Source organism: Lonchura striata, chromosome Z, assembly GCF_050655825.1.
Source record: "Lonchura striata isolate lonStrDom1 chromosome Z, ASM5065582v1, whole genome shotgun sequence".
Lineage (NCBI taxonomy): Eukaryota > Metazoa > Chordata > Aves > Passeriformes > Estrildidae > Lonchura > Lonchura striata.
The window spans coordinates 65,035,412-65,056,971 of record NC_140740.1 but is presented as its reverse complement, the minus strand read 5'-3'; the positions used below and the strand labels follow the sequence as shown (position 1 = coordinate 65,056,971).

Here is a 21,560-nt window from a genome sequence, read left to right as displayed (position 1 = left end):
TCTAATGGTTGGACTTAATCTTGATTATCTAAAATGTCTTTTCCAATCAAATTGGTTCTATGATTATATAGTCTCTTCTCTTGCAGATAAATATTTAGTTAAAATTTTGTAATTTTGCTAAAACATATAGATCCCCTGGCTGACAAGGTCTAATCCTTTTTGCCCTGCATTATTAATTCTCCCTTAAACTACATGTAATACTTGAGTCTCCGCTGAGCACATAATTTTTTTTTTTAGCTTTTTCTTCAAGAATTGGTGAGAAATACGGGGTAACAAGAAGTCTACATCAGCCTAGCTGTTTCAGAAATGTTGGGCACAGTTCAGAAATTTTCATTAGGATCGTGTTTAACTGATGACAAGGGAAGTTCAGAATCACACAATATTTCTCTGTGTGTTGCTTTTTAGGATTTGGGGCTGTGGAAACTGTATGCCTTTATATGTGAGCAAAAACCTACTTCTCAGATATAGTATGCTCATTTTAAAATTGTTTTTCCTATGCAGCTGAGTTGTATTTGAATACACAGTGAATGAACTTATCTTTTAAAAAAGTGTTTGGGTACATAGCACTGACATTTTAAAACAAACATTTTAACTGCTGCAGAACTGGGTAGTGTTTATGACTTCAGGGAACACAAAAAGATGAAAGAAATGCTAACATTTCAATGCAGAGAAATCATGTGAATTTAATTTCTTCCAAAAGAAATGGAAAACAGTCTTTTGTCAGGATAATAATTACTCTTATAATTTTCTCTTATAGGTAAATTATTAGATACATAATACCAAGCTCTAACGTAGTTTCTGAATATGTTACATCTCAATCATTTTTGACATTATTATCAGTGGAGTTTGATGTCCGGATAGATAATAATCACTAAAGCAGATGAAACTAGAATTGAAGAAAGCACATCAAATCTATTACAGTATTTTCAAGAAAGAACCTTATCTCAATAATGAACTAACATAAATGTGGAGAAAATAACCTGAATTAATGAGCATATGTGTGTATAAGACACTGTTGTTTGTCTTTTCAAATGTGTAAGCTGAAGGAGGGAAGCAAATATAGAACACTTCCTGTGGAAGAATTATCTAGATTTATGACACAGAAAACTTTAGACCTGTGAATGTGAATGGATTACCTGGAGAAATGGATATAACATTTCCCTATGTGACAGATATAAGATGGTTATAATATGTTAAAGAAAACCATATTCATCTTCCTCAAAAGATAAACACTTCTATATCTCAAGTGATAAAAGGCACTTCAAAGCAGATATAAACTAATAAATATTCATGACACTTAATCTGTTATTATCTTTTGAGGCTGTATGTAAGAGCAGAGTGGGTGCTGTTTTATATTTATGATTTTACAGCATCATGTGTGGGCAAAAAATGCAGGATTTTACTTATTCAAAGTCATAGATGAGTTTCCCAAATGTTGCAGCATATCTTGCACATAACATTATTTTTAGAGATGATGTGCCACAATGAAGTAAGTGGCATCCGCAAAATAGTAAATCAACAGAGAACAATTTGTCAAAATTATTAGACATAGTCTTTTCCCTCGGCACCATGTCTGAGTTCACTGCTGTTCAGAATTAGGTGGTGAGGTTAGAACATGCTCAGGAAACTCTAAACATTTTTTACCTGTTTTTTGTTACCTTGGCCTGCTAGGGCAGCTGTTGACAGAAACCTGTGGGTTACTCTTAGGAAACTGAAAAGTCCAGGCCAGTTTGAGGGCAGTGCCTGTGGTGGGATGGTCTGAAGTAAGGCTTTACCAAACCTACAGTCTTCAATTCTCAGGTGCGGATGGCAGAAATTTCCCTAAGGCAATATTTTTGCAGTCCAAGCTGCTGAGTGCTCTGTGGGATAAGATAGCAGAACCAAAGCTCCAGCTGGCCATTACTGGTACATGACTGCATACAACATTTCTGGTGAAGATATTTTAGTTTACATAGTCCCATGTTTTCTTACTGATAAATTTCCAGATATCAGTATATCCATTTCCCCCTGCTTCAGCATTGTAGTGGTGTTTATAAAAAAGAAGTTATTTTTTGTTATGCTTTGCTGAATAATATTTAGATATGTTTGCTTGGACTTAGTAGTTGCATATAATACATGAAACCTCATAGTGCCTGCTGTTAGTCTTCCAAACACAACTGAAAACATTAGTTTAAAGAATTCATCATTCATATATTGTTTTTCTCTTCTAGCTCTGGAAGACTCCTTTCTTGGAGCCTTAAAACTCTGTCAAAATAAATCAGAAGCAGTATATTAAATTTAGGTGTTGGTCAATATTTTTTCCTTGGTATGTGTTGCACATCAAGTTCTAATCTCATAAAATTGTAAACAAGTTTACTGGAAGAATTTTTTAAATTTTCCTATAAGTAGATAAGTCCATTGCTGCTAGAGTACCAGAACTATTTTGGGCGATATCACACAACCATGCTTTAAATTCACAAGTTTATTTCTAAATTTGGCCGAATTTGACCTAATGGGTTTTACAGTTTCCACCACATATTATATTACTTTTTGCACAAACTTTGTTTTCTTTACTTAATAAATTACCATATTGTGGTATAATACAAATCTCTGCCATCTTCAAAAAAGCAGTTTACATTCTACCTATGGAGGAATTGGGCAAGGGGGGAGGAGGGGAAGAGGTGGAGCACAGGTGATGAATTTAAATTAAACTATATTTCTGGATTCCTAGTTCTCTGGCCACAATTTTGATTAAAGTTGAATCACACTTACAGAAGCTTTCAGGGTAGCTGTCTCTTCCATGAAGTAAGCTAAATGCTTTAGGTTTCACAGGGAAAAAAATCTGCTGCTTTTACATGTCCTTTTGGATTTGTTTCTGTGAGCCATTCATATACTGAACTCTAGCTGATGTGGATGGAAATTCCACATATGGAGGGCCTGGAGAGTCAAACCCCTTGCTTTTCACGTTTTTCCCTCTCTTTCAAATATGCAGGAATGCAGGCATTGTACTGCTGTTTTAAAAATTTTATGACTATTTCCAGAGCTAGCTCCGGACTCTCAGCAGCAAATGCAAAACCCTGTCTTCCCACCCCTCTTATCCCTCAGGGCTAAAGGTAGAATGACTTTTTTCTCAGTCTTAGGTCAGAAAAATTTTACTATCTCATGAGAGATAATCAGCTGGGTGGTTTCTGGAGAGGTAAGAGGAGACAGGGAACCAGCCTGGGTCACTTAGGGGGCAAGGGGCAGTGAAAGGTCAGTGGGTCTATGCCTTACTGTCTCTGGTTTTTTTTCTCCTCTTCACATTCTCCCTCAGCTGCCACTCTGTTACCTTCTCAAACCCCTTACTGCATCTGTAAAAAAAATGCTATGAAATCTCTATAACTTGAGACACAGTAAAAGGTGTAAGGAAAGTAGCCATAATAAAAGCCATCTAATGATAAAGCATACATTTTAAAATATTTTTTCCTTTTTTTTTTTTTTTTAAGGCCAATGACAGAATCTATGAAAATATGTCAAAAGGAAAAAACAATTCAGAGTCTAGTTTTGAGCATTTGTTTTGAATGATCATAAAAGAGTAAACCTACAGGCATTGAGAAAGGAAGTTCACCTTAAAATCTGTATTCAAAAAAAAATTGAAGTTCTGATTAATAGTGTTCTATGTAGCTAGCAGTCATAAATCAATACAGCTGATGACTTGAACATCACTGAAGACAAGGACATTCTTTAATTTTAAACTTTTTGTCTAGATTATTTTTTCACTTTTTTTCCTCATACTGTTTAATGTCAAATTGTTTAGACAGTCAGTATACATGTGCCCTGTTTGTTTTTATTAAGATAAATGTTTTGCAATAATGCCTTTGAAACTGACATTTTGAGAAATTTCAAACAAAACCTGACCAGTATAATTTTTGTTTGCAGTTAATGCCCGCAATCTGTAAACTTGCAGTCTGCATGCTTGGCAGTGCCAGCAAAGAATAAAAAGTACTCTCTGCTCCAGAGAGCCTCTGATATGCCGTGCCTCAGCTCTCAAGTGAATTGCAGTATGTAAGCCACAGCTGACAGAACGTCTGTGAGGAAGGCTTTTCCTGATTCTATAAATACTTTCAAACTCTTCAGTCTCTCACAGAGGAGGGTGTGTAAGCAGGAAAATCTCTTCTCTAATGTGCATGCAGGTCTTGTCCTGCTGGGGGACTTCAACCACACTGACATCTGCTGGAAAAGCAGCACAGCAATCTGTAGGCAATCCAGGAGACTCCTGGAATGCATGGGGATAACTTCCCCAGCCAAGTGACAGAAAAATCTACCCGAGGAAATGCAACACTTGATACGATAGTCACCAACATAAATGAGCTAACTGGGGATGTCTGTATTGGAGGTAGCCTTGGCTGCAGTGATTACACACCAGTGGAATTTGCAATCTTGAAGAATATAGGTCAGGTAAGGAGTCAAACTGGGCCCTGTACTTAAAGAAGGCAATTTCCAACTCTTCAGGGAGATTGTCAGTAGGATCCCATGGGAAACGGCTCTTAGGGACGAGGGAGCAGAAGAGAACTGTAGATCTTTAGGGAAGTCTTCCATAGAGCACAGCAGCTGGCGATCCTCAGGAGCAAGAAGATGGGCAAGGAGGGGAAGAAACAGCATGACTGAATAGGGAACTGCTGGTCAAAATAAAGGAAGGGAAGCAAATGCAGACAGTGGAACAAAGGACAGATGGCCTCAGGAGGGTATAGACATGAACCACGATTATGTAGGGAGGAGTAGAGTAAAGCCAAAGCAGAATTGGAACTGAACATGACAAAGGACACAAAGAATCACAAGGGCTTTCATAAGTATGTCAAACAAAAAGAAGGTGTAATGCCTTTGATAAATAACACAATGAACAAGTAACAACTGACCAGGAGATGGCCGAGATACAAACTTTTTGCCTGTTTTAAATGTCAGCTTCTTTCTTACATCTCTGGTGGGGATAGACAGCAGGATGGGACTGGGGTGTCAAAATACTCCCAACTGAAAGTAAATATCAGGCTCTTGACCACCTGAGGAGCTTGAATTTGCACAAGTCTGTGTGATCTGATGAGCTGCAAAACAGAGTTCTGAGGAAATCCACTGATGTAATTTCCAAGACACTTTCCATGATATTTGAAAAGTCATGGCAGTCAGGTAAAATCTCAAGGGACTGGAAAAAGGGAAACGTTGTACCCATCTTTACAAAGGGAAGAAAGGAAGACCCTGGGAACCACAGCCCCGTCAGCCTCCCCTCTGTGCCTGAGATCACGGAACAGAAGCTGTACTAAGGCACATGGAGGACAGGGAGGTGATTCAAGACAGCCAGCATGACTTCAGTAAGGGCAGATCCTGCCTGACTAACCAATTAACTTTCTGTGATGGAGTAATTAATTACATCACTGGACTTCCATAAAACCTTTGACGCAGTCCCCCACAACATCCTTCTCACTAAATTGGAGAGCAATGGATTCAATAGATCAGTAGATTAGAAACTGGTTGGATAATTGCATCCAGAGGGCAGTGCTAATGTCTCAGAGTCCCAAAGGGCATCAGTGACAATGGTTTCTCAGGGTCCATATTTGGACCAATGTTATGTAATGTCTTCATTAATGACATAGAGGGATTTAGTGAGAATTTGAACCCTCAGCAAATTTGCTGATGATACTGAGCTGAGTCAAGCAACTGACACACCTGAAGGATGGGATGCCATCCAGGGGGACCTGGGCAAGTTCGAGAAGTGGGCCCACAGGAATCTCAGGAGGCTCACCAAGACCGAGTGCAAGGTGCTGCACCTAGGTCAGGGCAAGCCCCAACACAGGCTGGGGACGAACAGATCAGAGCAGCCCTACCAAGAATGACTTGGGGTGCAAGCAGAGAGGCTGGACATGACCCAGCCATGGACACTCCCAGCCCAGAAAGCCACACGTGTCCTGGGCTGCATCCAGAGCAGTGTGGGCAGCAGGGCCAGGGAGGGGATTCTGCTCTGCTCTGCTGAGACCCCACCTGCAGGGCTGCATCAGCTCTGGGGTCCCAGCACAGGAAGGACCTGGAACTGTTGGAATGAGTCCAGAGGATGCCACTGAGTTGATCAGAGGGAGGAGGGCAACTCTCCTGTAAGGGAAGTAATTTTCTCATTACTGGGGTTGATGGAATTGTTTAGACTGAAAAAGACAAGGCTTTGAAAAGAGCTGATTGTGACTGTCCAGTCCCTGAGGAGAATTTACAGGAAAAAATGAGCCAAGACTATTTTCAAGAGCATGTAGTGACAGGACAAGGAGGAATGGGTTGAAAATTAAAGAGAGTAGGTTTAGGTTAGATATTAGGAAGAAAGTCTCAACTGTGGAGGTGGTGAGGTGCTGGAACAAGTTTCCCAGTGAACAGTTGTGGATGTCCCATTCCCAGAGCTGTTCAAGGCCAGGTTGGATGGGACTTTCAGCAAACAGGCCTAGTTCCAATCCCTTACAACAAGGAGGTTGGAACTAGATAATCTTCAAGGTCTCCTCCCAACCCAAACCAGTCTATGATTCTATAACTCTATCCATCTATGTTGAAGCCAAATCTCTATGTCGTATACCTTTGCCTCTTGACTTCATTTAGTTTCATTTGAAGGCAAAATCTAGCCTGTTGTATATTACAGAATTAATTAGCATGATTTTGAGAAATAATGAGAATATTTATTTTAGTTTTAGTATGTGTCTTGTAGTTACTCTGAGTAAGTTTGAAGAAGATCTAGAGAAATTTTTTTCACTTCTATTGGTGTGAATACATGTGAGCACCTTGCTTATTTATTTTCTTAAAAGCAAATTGAATTCAAGTAAAAGACATGTAATTAGTAGTGCTATACTGAGAATCTGACACAGTTCTTTTTTCCGTGGATACTGAGAAGTGTCACGAACAGAAGTGAATAGCCTATGTTGAAAGGTTGGTAAAGTAGCACATAGTACTTCTCATTGTTATTCACAGAAGCAATCTTTTAATTAGAAACACAGCTATTGATCTAACAATGCAATGAGAAGCCTGTTAATAAAAACCAGAGGACCATGTGATATTTATGTTCCTCAGTGCTGCTTAGAAAGCAGCATCCATATGAAACACAGACTACTCTGAGCACTGAAAATTGCCATTGAAAATTGCATGGCCTCAGTGTTATTCTTGCTATTCTCTCAGAGAAGGGGACATACATCACTTTCAGGGTGCTTCACTGCCTCCTTTGGATTAGTGAATTATTTCAGAAAGGACAAGGACGGGAGAAGAGAGCTCATTAAGGAACCCATTATAGCAGTTTTACCATCCATTTTGTAACTTGAACACCTTTGCTATTTTCACCTAGGGAAACAAACATGCTACCCTTATAGAGAAAGCCATCCAGGCTAGTACAGCCACTTGCTACTCATTTCAAACATCTGGGAGTAAATATCCAGTTGAGTAAAATTAAATTAATGTAGCTAATTTCACATTCCTATGGTGGGGATACTTTTTTTCTACTGCTGGTTCTCTTTCAGCTCTCTAATCTGGAGAGGGTCTCATTTTCACTCTGAGATGACCCTGGTCCTTCCTGGAGTGCCAAGGGGACATTTCAGGGGGGTGGTGGACCTTGACTGCCAACATACGCAGGGGTGCTCCTTCTGCAGAGGTGAGATTTTCTTTCTGTACAATAGAATTTTGGGGGTTTCATTCTTGGCTGGTCTGTTCATTTTTCTCCCTTAGATCCACTCCAAGTTGTTTCTGATACTGCTGCTATGCCCTGTCTTGAACTTTTAGCCTAAAGGGGGCTGCTGCACTCTGGCTTCTCTGCAGCAGTCAGCTGCTAATCTGAGTACTAAACCAGTCTATCATCATCATCAGATTCTTGCACTTTCCTCTGGCATACACTTCATGTGTGCATGCACTTATGTGCCTGCATGCAGAGGTGCAGGGTTAATCCTTGACTGGCTTCTAGCAGCCTGTCTTGAGACCATTTTGGGAATGAGTGAGTATAGGACAAACCACAGTGACTTTATCATTCAAAATTTATACAAATAAACTACTTAAAAACCAGTGATCATGTCTAAAAGTGTGAGCAATGTGTATGACAGAGAGCATGCAATAACATTTCAAGGAGTTAGTTTCAACAATAATTTCTACACAACAGTAAAACAAATACCATAAAAACTATAGAAGCAATCAACATAATGACTCCTTGCCACAACTCTGCCCTATTTTCTGGGCCCCTCACTGTCAAGGAGGAATGTGGTTTCTTACAGGCATACATTAAATATTCTGTCTGGGTTTAAACTGTTCTGCCCACAAAGTTTAATATGCAGGCTTGATGGCACTAAGAATACTGATGATTTGGTTTGCAGATTACTAGTTGCTGTGGTTGTAAATATGTTGTCATGCAAATGCCTACGGGATCCTATTTATGAAGGCAGCTACGTTTTCACTTCTCTGGGGCTGTTTTTCAAAGATGAAATATTCTTTCCAAAGATGCTTATAACTGGAAATACTTAGCAGGAGCATAGAAAGCATATAAAGTCTAATCCAAATGCTGTTCAGTGGGTTTTCAGAAGAGCTCAAATATGTCCTATAAAAGGCTTTTAGGCAGACAGGTCAGGTCAATGTGAAAAACAATTGTGCAAACACAGGCCACCACTTGAAAAACCCACTTTTTGCAAAAGTACTCCAATGAATATGTATTTGCAAATCCTCTGGGTCACAAAAAACACGTTACTGACTGCTTATGTGCCTTATATCTTTGGCCTAGGACCTTTGGGGGAATATGACTTAGGACCTTTTTGGGAAATATATTTTACTGTGTTCCCTGAAGCACTATTAGTTGCTCCAGTCATGATACAGGAAGGAGCAGGATAAATCACAGCCAGTGATGACACCCACAAACACATTGATGGAGCATGTATTCATTTGTTTTCAAAAAAAACATCATGAGAATGAATTACACAAGGCACTTCAAAATCTTGTGATGTAGAAGCCAGTAACTGTGTGTCTAGTGCTGGAAAATCTGGCACTATTTATTCCAAGATGCATTTTTCTCTGGTTGCTAGCTGCATGCAACTGAATCCTCTCTGTGCTGCTCTACTTCTTGTACTGTCTTCATGAGACCACAGAGATCAAGAACAGGTCAGTCAAAATTACCTAAACTGCTGTTTTCAGTTGCTTATCCTTGACATAGGATCTTGTTCTTACTTAGGATCAAAAAATGCTTCTCTGAAATGCAATCAACCATTCATGACCACCGATTCATTTAGAGCCACTGCTTGAAAAATGCTCATTGTAATGGAAACAAAAAGAAATTATTAAGAAATTATTTGAAAATAAAAGTATTCAAACTTTGTACAAAATATTATTAAGAATCAAAAAATCTAATGTTTACTTAAACTCATAACTATTTCTACCCCAAATGAATCTTCACTTAAATTGACAAAAGTCTTGAAGAACGTGTAAGATTTTTGACATGGAGTGCAGTAGTATATAAATGGCAGAAATGGCAAGATGTCTGCTGTGTAGTGCAGCCCAGTGTTTCATGGAACAGTGGCAGTACAGGCCACATGTTACATAGTGATGCCATAGTAAAATATTCATACTCAGTGTCCCCCAGAAGAATAAAAGAAAACATATAATGAACGGAAGAAAAATATAGCTGGAAAAGGACTTCCTCAAGTACTGAAACTCAGCTGCATAATTTGACTCTGCCCTTAACACCCACTCCATTCTTACTGGAATCACTAATCTGATGGTCAGGCCAGACCTGTTTTTTATTATGTGGTAAAGAGTTCCTTTTTGACTCTTTTTAAAACATTAAAATGCATAAGGGAGCCTGAAGTCAGCCATGTCTCTCAAAACTTAAGTGGTGTAGCTACTGCTATATTCATAATTCAGGAGAGGGATATAAAAAGCCAAGGCTGAGAAAATTCAAACCAGTAATGTAACTAGTGTTTTAAAACACTAAAATGCTATCCTCGGATTTCCTAAAGGAAGCTCTGAGTGCCCCTTAACAAGATGGGGGGAAAGGGCTCAAAATTATATCTTCATGTTACACACACATAAAATTAACTAGTTTTGTTGTACCCACCACATCCAGTTACCATAGAGGATGGGATAGTAGATTTTACTGTCTTAGGCATCAAATAATAGGTAATCAATGTTGTTTAATTAAAGTAGCCATGAGCAGCATTTCTTCAAACACAGAGCTCATGATGTGTGGGCATATGCTTAGAAGAATTTCCTTTATTTACCACTAAACCACTTAGGCAGAGAGTAGTTTGGTGATCATTGGCCAGGATTTCAATAATCTAGAGAATTTTCATGTAATTGTCTGTACCATGCACCTCACTTGACTGTATCTCATATTCTCACTTCTGAATATGGAAAATACAAGATGCTTTTGAATCATGTCATGGTAACTGTGATAGTGGATAGACATAAATTGCAAAACCTTCACTTACACCAAAGAAACTGGCTAATTTGGTAGTTAGTTAGACACATGGCACAGTGATTCTGATGTGCACTATATTCCCCCTATACAAATTAGGCACTCCTCCATATGTGGCAACTTTGTCACAGGGTGGATGTCTCAGGAAGGGCTGTCCTACTGGGGGCATTTCTGGGGCAGTAGAATTAATGGCATACAGCTTCCTTCCCTACCTGTGCTTTGAAGACTCCAAGCAAAGACTGCCCGTAGGTCAGTGGAAAGAAAGCCCTATTGGACAGAAAGACCTTAGAAATGTAAAGCCTAATGATTACAGATGGCACTGAAGGAAGTACATCTATGACATGTATAACTCCTGGTCTTACAGCCTCTCCTGCTATGTGATATTACAAATTATAAATCACTAACCTTACCCTTTGCTGTTGCGTAACATTTCTGTGCAAAACTGCTCAGAAATGCTACGCAACTAGCATATATATTTCCACTCACATATAGATTTTAGAAAGCTGAGCATTTGATGAAAGCTGAGCCTTTATTTATCTTCATATAGATAAAGAAATCTGTATTATAATAAACTTTATTAAGCTTAAAGTGTATAGTTTGGCCAGTATGAAAACTCTACCTTCTTCCATCCTACCTTCATTAGTTTTTAAATTGTCAATGGCATCGTAGGAAATTAATGACAAGCTGACAGTATTCTACAATGCAGTGAATGGCATTCTCCTTCTCCATGTAATTACAACAAAATAATATATATTGATCAGTTTGATGAAAACTGACAGATAGAAAGTTCTTGTATGACTGAAGGATTTAGTTTTCCATGTCTAAAACTGGTGATGTCTATTTGCAAGTACTCCTTCCATTGCTCAGAAATTTGTCTCTACTGCAGCAGTTGATTTGACTGGAATATCACATCTTTCTTATAGGTAAGGTTTAATTCTCTTAGTCTAGACAGTTTTTTTCAGTTCCTTGGTATTTGCATCCTGAGTGCCATGATTGTCTTTATCTTCAACTGCTACACAAAGGGCTTTTATTTTTGAAATTCAGATTCTTTGGCCACACATACATGATAAAACAAATTATAAAGCAGACTAAATATCATAAAAATTAGGATTTTACTTCAATTTTCATCTGTTTTGCTTTGTCAAAGACCCTATGGATTTCCTTTCCATTATTCCTGATTTCTTACTTCAATAAGAGAAATACTGAGTGCCTTAAGATTCAGTCATATACTCACATGCCTGACTCTGTACAAGCTAATCAGATAAATCTATCAGATACAATCATTCTTCAAATATTTTTAGAACTGTTTCTGTGATTATTCAGTACACATATGGATTTGAATTTGGAATTGCCAACTGTCATGAATTCAAATTAGAAGGTCACCAGATCCTACCAGTTGTAAACCCAAGAAATAGAAATTATTTCATTTTTTCACCTGTTTCTCTGATAGTGAGAACATTTTCTGCCTTGCTTGAAAGGAAAATACTATCTCTCTTTTTTCACTGCTTCCTGTATTTCTACCATTTTGCAACTGTTTAATCCATCAAGTATAAACTGCTGTTCTTTGCATAGTGAGATGCAGTGCTAAGAAATGTAATATGGAACATAATAGCCTCCTAGTTATTAACATTATAATCTCTTCCAGTATTTTACTGGTTACTTAAAAATATGTTTCTGTTGCAGCATAATAGCGCATTCATGGTCACAATTGTGTACAGGTAGGAGTTGTTCTCTTTTCTCAAATATTTGCAAGAAACATAAACAAAAACCATATGTTTCAAATATTTCACTGAATACCTTTTTCCACTCCTATGTGTATGTTGCAGCCATCTGAGTACTCTGCTGTTTCAAAATCCTACCGTTTACTCTCATGATTTATAACATTCTTTATCTTTCTATATTTTAAAATGTGTTTTCTGCCTTAACCTGAAGATTTCTTTTCCTCAACACTAACCTTCATAATTGCTCAATATCTGTAATTGACACAAGAACAATTCCAGCTTTCAAATATGTCATTAGGTGTCTTTGTCCTAATAATCCTTGCTGTTTGTCTGCATTGTTAATGTTTATTAACTTGGCCAACTTGGGGGTAAGCAGTCTGTGCCTTTTGCTTAGAAAAACACATTGTGACTGAGAGGTGTTCCAGCTACAGGGCATTTTCACTATTGTTTTGATATTCAAAACGCTCCCACTAAGAAAGAAAGATTTCTCCAATGATCAAATATCTTGCTGTCTCAACATTTCAAAGTATGCTTTGTGCTGTCCTGGCATTTTCATTAATTGCTAGCAGAAGAGATGGGCCAAAACCCAAAGACTTTGAATCCAGCCCGTCTCCATCCTCCACACCTCCTCTTGTGGAAACTTTGGAAAGCTGAATACAGACACAGAGCTGAGTATAGCAAATTGGCCAAACACAAATCCCACCTCCACCTTAGGGGTTTTCCAAATCCTGATCCAAAATGTACTTCCTAGTATTTTTTTTTCTAATTTCTTTGTAAGATTATTAAAACTTGCATATTCTTTCCTTCATTATATTTTGGCAGTTTCACATGATTTAGGCTCATTCATGATGGTCTATGCCTGCTTATAGAATCTCAGTTTCGATAAGAAAAAAATGAAAATGTAATTGAATCCTATTTACTTCAAAAGGCCATATAAATAATTACCTATGCTTTACTTCCATAGAAGGAAAAATGAGACAAGACAAAAGCCTTCTAAATTAGGGATCCAAAGGTGTTTAAAATGCTATGAGGTTTTTTTGTTTGATTTGGGTTTGTTTTTATCAGTAAGGAAATCTATAACTCAACTGACTTCCAGTTACAAAAATATAAGCTTTGTTTCTGCAGTGTTCAAAAGCAGTATCTTCTGCCCCAAATGTTGCTGTATAATTTGTTTAAAATCACAGTCTTGATAGTTTCAATAATGAGACTTCTCATTAATTATATGTGACCTGCTTGTACCTTCTGTCAATATCTGTTTTCTGGTTAATTTTTGCAAACAGCATGCCTAGAAACTTTCATGAAGAATAAAACTCATATATTGTCTTGACATCTGAAGTCAGACCTATGATTTAAAAACACAACAATGACTATAAAGCTGTTCATGGATTTTAAAGAGTTATTGATAGAACAAATCTCTTACTTACTTAAAGTTAATTGCAAGATCTGGATGTTCTGAAAGGCAATGGAAATGTGCTTCAATTAATGTGACTTTGCTATACATAAGTGAGATTTACTTCATATGATTTCTCATGGAACTCAAGCACCATATGGGTCCATACAGCTAAGGCTGCTAGTTTGCAGCTTCAGAAATATTGTACAATTCTGTCCTCTGTTAATGTCTTCGTGTAAAATCATGGGTAAATTACTTAATCTCACTTAATCTTGCCGTACTTACAATGCCCTGTTTTTAAAACAGAAACTGATTATTTTCTGTATTTTGCGGGCTGCTCAAAAAGCAGGGCAAGTTTTAGAGCAAGCTGAGATACAGCACTAGCTGGGAGGCAAAAAGCATGGGAAGAGTGGAGAAAAATAAGGCTTCTTGAGAAGACTTCTAAAAGTAGACTTCAAAAGTATACATACAGCAGCACCACAATGCAGGAAACACTGTCTTGTATGAAGTAATAAGCCTGAAAGAGAAATTATGTAAGTGGTTGTCTTTCTCACCTGGAATTCTCTGTCAAAGCAGGAGAAGGAAGTAATTTTGCATCTCCTGTTTCAGAATTTCCCTATTTTGTTGTTGTAATTTAGGTTCTCAAGCATGTCAGTTCAAGATGTTTGGCTCATCCACTAAACTGCCACACCCTTACAACGAAAAAAATGAACATGATGTTAAATTGTTGTTCAAATATCTTGCTGGCTCAACATTTCAAAGCATGCTTTGTGCTGTCCTGGCATTTTCATTAATTGCTAGCAAGAGTCTATAACCATTTAGGCATTTTGCTGAAATTTCGATTTTACTGCTGCCAAAGGTCTAGGTCTATTACTGAAATACAGATATCAGATATCATCATTCATAAGGTAAATGGTAACAAACTAGCAAAGCAGGGGGGAGTTCTCTATAGCTAATTACTTTAATAAGTACAGTTAAATTTCAAGAAAGAAGTCCCCATACAGGAATCCACTCCAACTTTTTCCGTGATTCCCATGGAGGAAGCAACTGTTCAGCTTCAATATTGAAAGCTTAAAATGTTTCATGTGGAAACATCTCATTGGTCTGATTTCTGTTCAACCAAAAAAAAATGAATTAAGCAATATTACATATTACATCCCTTTCTTGAGACCTCTCCTCACATTACATGTGAGTGTTGAACACAGAGAGATCACACTGCACCTGTTCCAAAATGACATCATTTCACTCCAGTGCTCGTGGCAATCAGTCTCTTGCAAAGGGCAAAGACCTGATGAATCTAAAAGTTGAAGTATCTATTTCCCTGCTAGGTATGAATAAGGATTTTCTTCCAGCTCAGAGATGTATTGTTCCTCCTATCATACTTTTGAGTCTCATCTCAAGTTGGAGGTCTAGGTAAAGGTTTGTATGCATCAGCACATTAACCTTTGAGGAAAAGTGCTTTCATAATCTCACATCATGAATATCTAAATGAGCTGCACCTAGACACTCCAGAATATTACAGTCCTTATAACTTTCATTCTAGTTTCTTTCATAGCCTTGGAAGGTACAGAGATACACACACATAAATGCAAATCCTGTCTTTATCTCTTTATAAAGCACTGTCTTCCCCCCCACTTCTCACTTTCCATATTTGCACAAGCTTACAGGCTCCCAGAAATCAATCCAGGTTTACTATAGAAGAACAAAAAATAAATCTAAGAACAACTTCTAACTGAAAAAGTAGAAAAAAAAAAATCCATTTGCTACAGACTGTATGGCAAAAAAGAGGTCCAGCTACCAGGAAGACACAGGTGTCTTCTGAGTGACAATGGTAACATACTCTCATCAGGGAGATCAGCTCTAAAGTTGAGTTCACTCTTTCCTGCTATAAAGTATATTAATGTTAATAGGTTTTTTCTGCCTGCATGTGTGTTTTTCAAATTAAGTATTGTTAAATCTATAAAGCTTAAAATACTGCTTCAGACACCCACCTTAGCTTCTACTTCCATTTCATATAATCTGCAATAGGTAGAGTACAGCATCAATTACGAATTCTGCTTCTTTCAAACAGATGCAAATGGATTTAATTTTACACAAAGAGATGAAGGAAAACTGGAATGAATAACCACTTCAGAAAGTGGAAGGTGTGATTTTCAGAACACAGAGTAACAGGTATTTCTGCAATCTCCCTTGAGATGGTGAAGGGCATGTATTTGAAAGGTTAGGGTTTGGAGGCGACATATTTGCATATATATATACTCAGAAAGTGATTCTGAATGCAATCCTAGATTCACCAATCTCCAGTATCAGTTTTTGCAAATGATTTTCAGTGTCTCAGGATTTCGTCTGTAGCATTAAGATTTTGCTAAAATAAACTCTGTCTTCCTGGGAAAACAACACTGCTGGGCACATTAGACATCATGCACATTGACTAACATATCCCTTAAAGTTTCAGCTATTACTTCTGCTGCAGATAGCAGCAGTCTTTTATTGCTCTGAATTCTTGTATGCACTTGGGGTATATGACAGAAAATATGGATGTGAACATGGCCTGAGTTTTTGCACTCTTCAGACAAAGTTACTTTGTTTAGAGCATATTTTTCTTCATAGTGTAGGCTTTATTTTATATATATTTGTGCATCCAAAGAAGAAATATCACACTTCATAATCTCAAACTAGTGTTCCATATATAGAATGAAATTTCAGCAAGACAAATAAATTAACTCCATACAAATGCAGTATAATAAAGTCCTGGACCTAAACAGCACAATATGAAGATGAGCTCTAGAGCTCTTTAAGGTAATTGATGCCTTAATGTAATTTCTCAGAACATCTACCCTTCTTCTTTTTTTTTTTTTTTTTTTTTTTTGGTTGGTTGGTTTTTTCCTTAGTTGTTTTTCTTTTTTTTTTCCCAATTAGGAATAATTCAAATGAGCTTTTAGGTAGATCCAATACTGCTCTGTAGAAATTGGCAGATATTGGGCACGACCGCTCATTAAAGCTATATGCAAGAATTTGAGTAGACCTTTCCCTTGGACTTGATTCATGTGTTTCCATTCCTTGAATTTCACTTTGATTTCTAAGTTCAACTATGTGCAGAAAACTGAACGCCAAACTGTTGGAAGAATGTGGGTTTTTATTTATAGTGGTTTTTATTAAGAATATTTATGTGGTTTCATGAAAACATTACATGATTTGCATGAGTTCATTGTGAAAACAAAATTCAACCTGCATTTTAGACTCTGGTCTAAATTTTAAATGTGCAACAGAGTATAAGTCATGGTGAATTTCATCCACATTGTAATGCTATTATGAATATCATGCTGCTGTGCTAGTGATTAAACACATATCTTGAATAAAGAAAGCTCTTTAAAGTCACCTTTTTGACATGTCTGAACATTGCAGACTGCATAATTTTGTGGCATTACTGTAAGACATTCAGCTCATTACAAGTAAGAATTTGAAGTTCTGGAGCACATCCAAAAAAGAGCAACAGAGCTGGTGAAGAGTATGGAGCACAAGTGGTATGAAGAGCGGCTGAGGCAGCTGGGGGTGTTTAGCCGGGAGAAAAGGAGACTGAGGGGAGACTATCACTCTTTACATCTTTGAGTTGGTGGTCAGTAACTTCTCTCAAGAAACATGTGATAGGAGAACAAGAAAACCTCAAGCTGAAACAGCAGATGTTTAGATGGAATACTGGGAAGCTGAGGTGGTTGTCAGGCTGTCCAGGAAGTGGTTGAATTACCATTCCTGGAGGTATTCAAAAGATGTGTAGATGTGGTGCTTAGGGGCATGGTTTATTGGTGGACTTAGAAGTGTTAAGGTAACATCTGGACTTGGTGATCTTAAAAATTTTATCCAACCTAATGATTCTATGATTCTATTGTATAATAAATTCCTGTCTCCCACCATCATTCTTCATGAAACATTACCATCAGCTGCAATGGAGTTCCATGATAAGAAAACTGGCAGAAGACATTGAATATAAAGAGAATTCCAAAAATATGACTCCATCTTAGATGATACAATTGTCTATTGAGCCTTATGCACTCATAAGAAGAATATAATATACTTCCTTTTAAAAAAGCCACATTTTCTAAAGTTGAACAAGTAATGCAGCATTCAGAAATGTGTTTATATAACGTTAGTGCAACATTTCCAGTTTAAAGTCAGACTAAGAGAAAGAAAGAAAAAAAAAATAAACCACACAAATCCAAACACATGGTTAGGAAAACATCTTTGTCAGTTGTTCCATTCAGTGTAAGTCATGTAATCATAATTGCAGCAGTTTTTTTCTTAAAAATAAAGCAGTTATGAATCATCTATTCAATAATACAAATCTTGCTGTTTACATTAAAAAGTTTGTCTTGAGAATTTCATTTACAGAATTCCAGGAACTACTGTAAGTACTTCTCCAATAGCATTAGTCTTATAGAAAATGAAAAGAGTAAGATGGAAAGCATACAACAATAGCTAGGAGATGTATGGGCAAAATCCTTTTGTGCAGCTTTCAGTGTGTGTGTTGACACTGTTGGTGAAGCAAAAAATATGAGGGCTTTACTTTTTGGGGATAATGGTGTTATTTGTAAAAGATATACTAGATTTTTAATAGATTTATATGTTGCGTTTCCTGAGTTTTAAAGGGCAATAGGAGAAGTCATAATTTCTCTGTTGATGTCATCCTATGGTAGCTTCCTCATTTCTGATTGTGCAGAGTGGTCCATCTCTCTCCATTCCTTCATGAAGAAGTCACTGAAGTTGCTGTAGAGATACATAAAGATGTACTAGAGGAATCTTGAAACCTATTTCAAACCTTTTCTCATCCCTGCTATGTTCAGTCCAGCTACTGATTTTCCATCATAGCACCTCCCTACTGAGCCTTTTCATTCTTTCTGGCCCTGATTTCTCACCTGCCAGTTCTAAAGTACCCAACCAAATGACTGCTAGGCAGTGAAAAGTTGGAATCCCACAGTTCCTAATTACTTTAATTTCTTATTTTAAATTTCTTCTTCAGCCTCATTTCCTAAAACCCACCTCCATCTTGTTGAAATCTTTTCTATTTTGGCTTCAGATGACTTCAGTGTTTATATTTCTGTTCCTGTTATACAAAGCCAGACACTTCTATCCACCTATGTGACTTCTCAACATCTTTTTTTCATTTTTCCACCCAGTTTCTTTTCTTTTACAAAGTCTGTATCACTCTCCATCTGTTCATCCAGCTTTTCCTTCAGGCTAGTTTTAATTTCTACTGATGTGCAGTTCTCTTAAACAGTCTGTGGTCTACCTTTGCTCCTTTTTTCTTTCTATCCCCAGTCCTGACCCCAGAATTTCTTTTTCCTTTGCTAGCTTCTGACTTCAGTCACTTTTAAGACTCATGGCTAACATACTATTCTCCACCCCTAACACACATGTACCTTACTTGACTGTCTGAGCTTGCTGACATACCAGAATCACAACTTTGCTGGCTTTCTATATGCCCATCTGGACGTGATGTGACCTGAAGCACCAAAATTTTGCAACTGCAAAAACGTCCGGCTCAGCCCAATGTGGGTGAATGCCTACTGCTTTTAGAAAGTTCTTGAATCCAGTTTGCAATTTCTCTTTCAGAAAATAAAATAGACAGTAAAAAAAAAAAAAAAAAAAAAAAATTACTGGGGAATTCAGACAATGCAGAAGCATGAGCAGGCAAACTAAATTAACTCTGAACAGACTGAGAGCAGTTATTTGAAATTCCTATCTGTCAATACTAAAAAGGCAGAGTTCCCACCTTTCCTGAGGTGGAAAAGTCTTCCACCAGTAATCCCATTTTCCTTCCAAGTAGCTAAGGTTTCAAATTTCCCCAAAGAATAAAAATGTAGTTACAGAAAGACTGTCCCCCAGTCTGTTGAAAACATTTTTGCTTCACAATTTTAAAGCCGAGTCAGACGTCTTGATTGCTGAGCACTTTCTGTGAAGAATACAAGGCTTTAGCAAAATGTGCATTCTCCCTGGAGGATGTAAGCATTTTCCTATTGGTGCTTTTTATGGCATACGTTATGTATTGACACAGATTAAGTTTCCCTCCTGTCTGGAACAATGCACGCTCAGGAGAGCTACTGACCTAGCAGTGAGCGTGAACAGCTCATGGCAAGTGGTGAAGCGGAGCTCTGGGGGCTGCAGGCAGAGCACTCCGCTCCGCTCTGCCATTCTGCCTCTCTCCTCCTACTCCTCCTCCTCTCCCGCTCTCCTTTTCCTTCCCCTCTGTAGCCGCAGCGCTTTCCCCAGACCTCTTGGCTTTGTTGTGCTGCACGTCGGAGTAGCGGGAGGGCGACTGGCTCAAGGAGCGCTTCCCTCGGCTCCCGCCAGCCCAGCCACCCACGGCCGGGTCAGGAAATCGGGAAATGCGAGCGGGGCTGATGGAGGCGGAGAAGCGGGGCTGATGGAGGCGGAGAAGCGGGGCTGATGGAGGCGGAGAAGCGGGGCTGATGGAGGCGGAGAAGCGGGGCTGATGGAGGCGGAGAAGCGGGGCTGATGGAGGCGGAGAAGCGGGGCTGAAGGCTCGCACCGCGCTGGGTGTGACAGCGGCCAGCCGAGCGCTCCGCAGCTCCTGCGTGTGCGACCGCAGGTCCGGCACCCGGCCGACAATGGACTGCTGCCGCTGGACAGCCGCTGGCACCCTGCTGCTGGCTTCCCTCATCCTGGTAAATGCCATTTCTCCCCTGAAATATGCACCGCCTGTAGCTGATACTGTCTGTGTGTGCAAATATGCGGGTGGGTATGTTTTTAATCTCTTAAGATCATAGTTGGAGAGAGTTTGTTTTGAAGAAGTCATGTAAGTTTTATGCTCTCTACAGCACTGCAGACTTGGAGCCTTGATAGTATGGGTTGCTGCAGGTAGAACCAAGAAGATGAGGTTGGCATCTGCTTCTTAAACTTGGAGAGCAATGATCTGTGAATGGTGATTTAACTGCTCGCGATTTACAAAGGAGCTGTTTCTCTGCTCTTTAAATGAAACTATATCACATTGTAATGTTCCTGGAATCTTCTTCCTTAAAGAAAAAAAAAGTTTTAGTTTTGCACATGCAGAGAAAACAGGTACAGCATGTACTGAACTTTTTCCTGAAATCAGCTTAAATGAGCTCTCATTATCTCCGTACCTCATTACAGAGTCAAGTTTATTCCAACCTTTGAAAGATATATTCTGTGATACCTGGTATACTTCAGGGCAGTAAACTTGATCATTGCTATATTTTCCTGCATACTTCACCTGATTATCCTGTTAGGATGCTTACAGCTGAGAGATGTACCTATGCTGTTTGATTGACATTAATTTTATGAGTGGTGTGTTGGCAATCAGAAAACCTGATATTAATATACCTACACTTTTGATACCAGAGTCATCTTGGCATACATATGTTGTCCTTTTCTTAGAATTTGATTGAATGTAGTAGTTCAAATAGCAAAAGATCTTTAAGAAATACATTAATTTTATAGCAGCTTCCATCTTATTTATCTGTGTCAACCAATCTATAGTAAACATTGTAAACTAATCTTAACACAATTTTTAGTAGCTGCACAGAGAGCTAAACATTAGGATAACCCTGTTCAAAATGCTTCTTTTAAATGATTGTATTACTTAAAAAAAAGGAACAGCTTTTTTGGATATAGAGTCATGAAATACTATTTGAGCTCTAGAAATAAGAATGCTATCTGGACTGATCTAAAAGTCTCACTTTGTTTAAAAGTCTATTTTCCATTTATAAATACTGTATTCACACAAAATGGCATAAAGTGAGCATAGATTCTCTTTCATGAATGAAAATTAGATGTTTATTACCTGATGACTGTAATAAGTCAGTAGTGACTGAGACAATCCTGCAGGACTAATTTAAGGAAGATATGACTCAGGAGATATGACTCAACAAGAATGTGTAAAGACTGTGGGATTTGGTCCCATGTTAAGTTCATACTCATAATATTTGTATGTCACTCTGCTGCTTGTGAATTAAGTTCTCAGTCCCTGATTCGTGAAAATAAATAATGCATTCTGGTGCCA

General features: G+C 38.2%; 1 protein-coding gene across 4 annotated transcripts in view; it reads left to right on the top strand.

Moving 5' to 3' along the window:
- The window catches only part of ADAMTSL1 (ADAMTS like 1), a 389,105-nt gene that overhangs the window by 196,105 nt on the left and 171,440 nt on the right, over positions 1-21,560 (top strand). Inside the window, exon 1 of one of the 4 annotated variants that reach the window (XM_085567916.1) lies at positions 16,362-20,275. The exons of 2 other annotated variants lie outside the window; for them this stretch is intronic. In XM_085567916.1, the coding sequence (XP_085424042.1) occupies positions 20,270-20,275 (6 nt within the window). In that variant the 5' untranslated portion in view covers positions 16,362-20,269. Of the gene's footprint in view, positions 1-16,361; positions 20,276-21,560 lie in introns of those variants that run through there. One more of the 4 variants, XM_085567915.1, reaches the window with a different exon arrangement.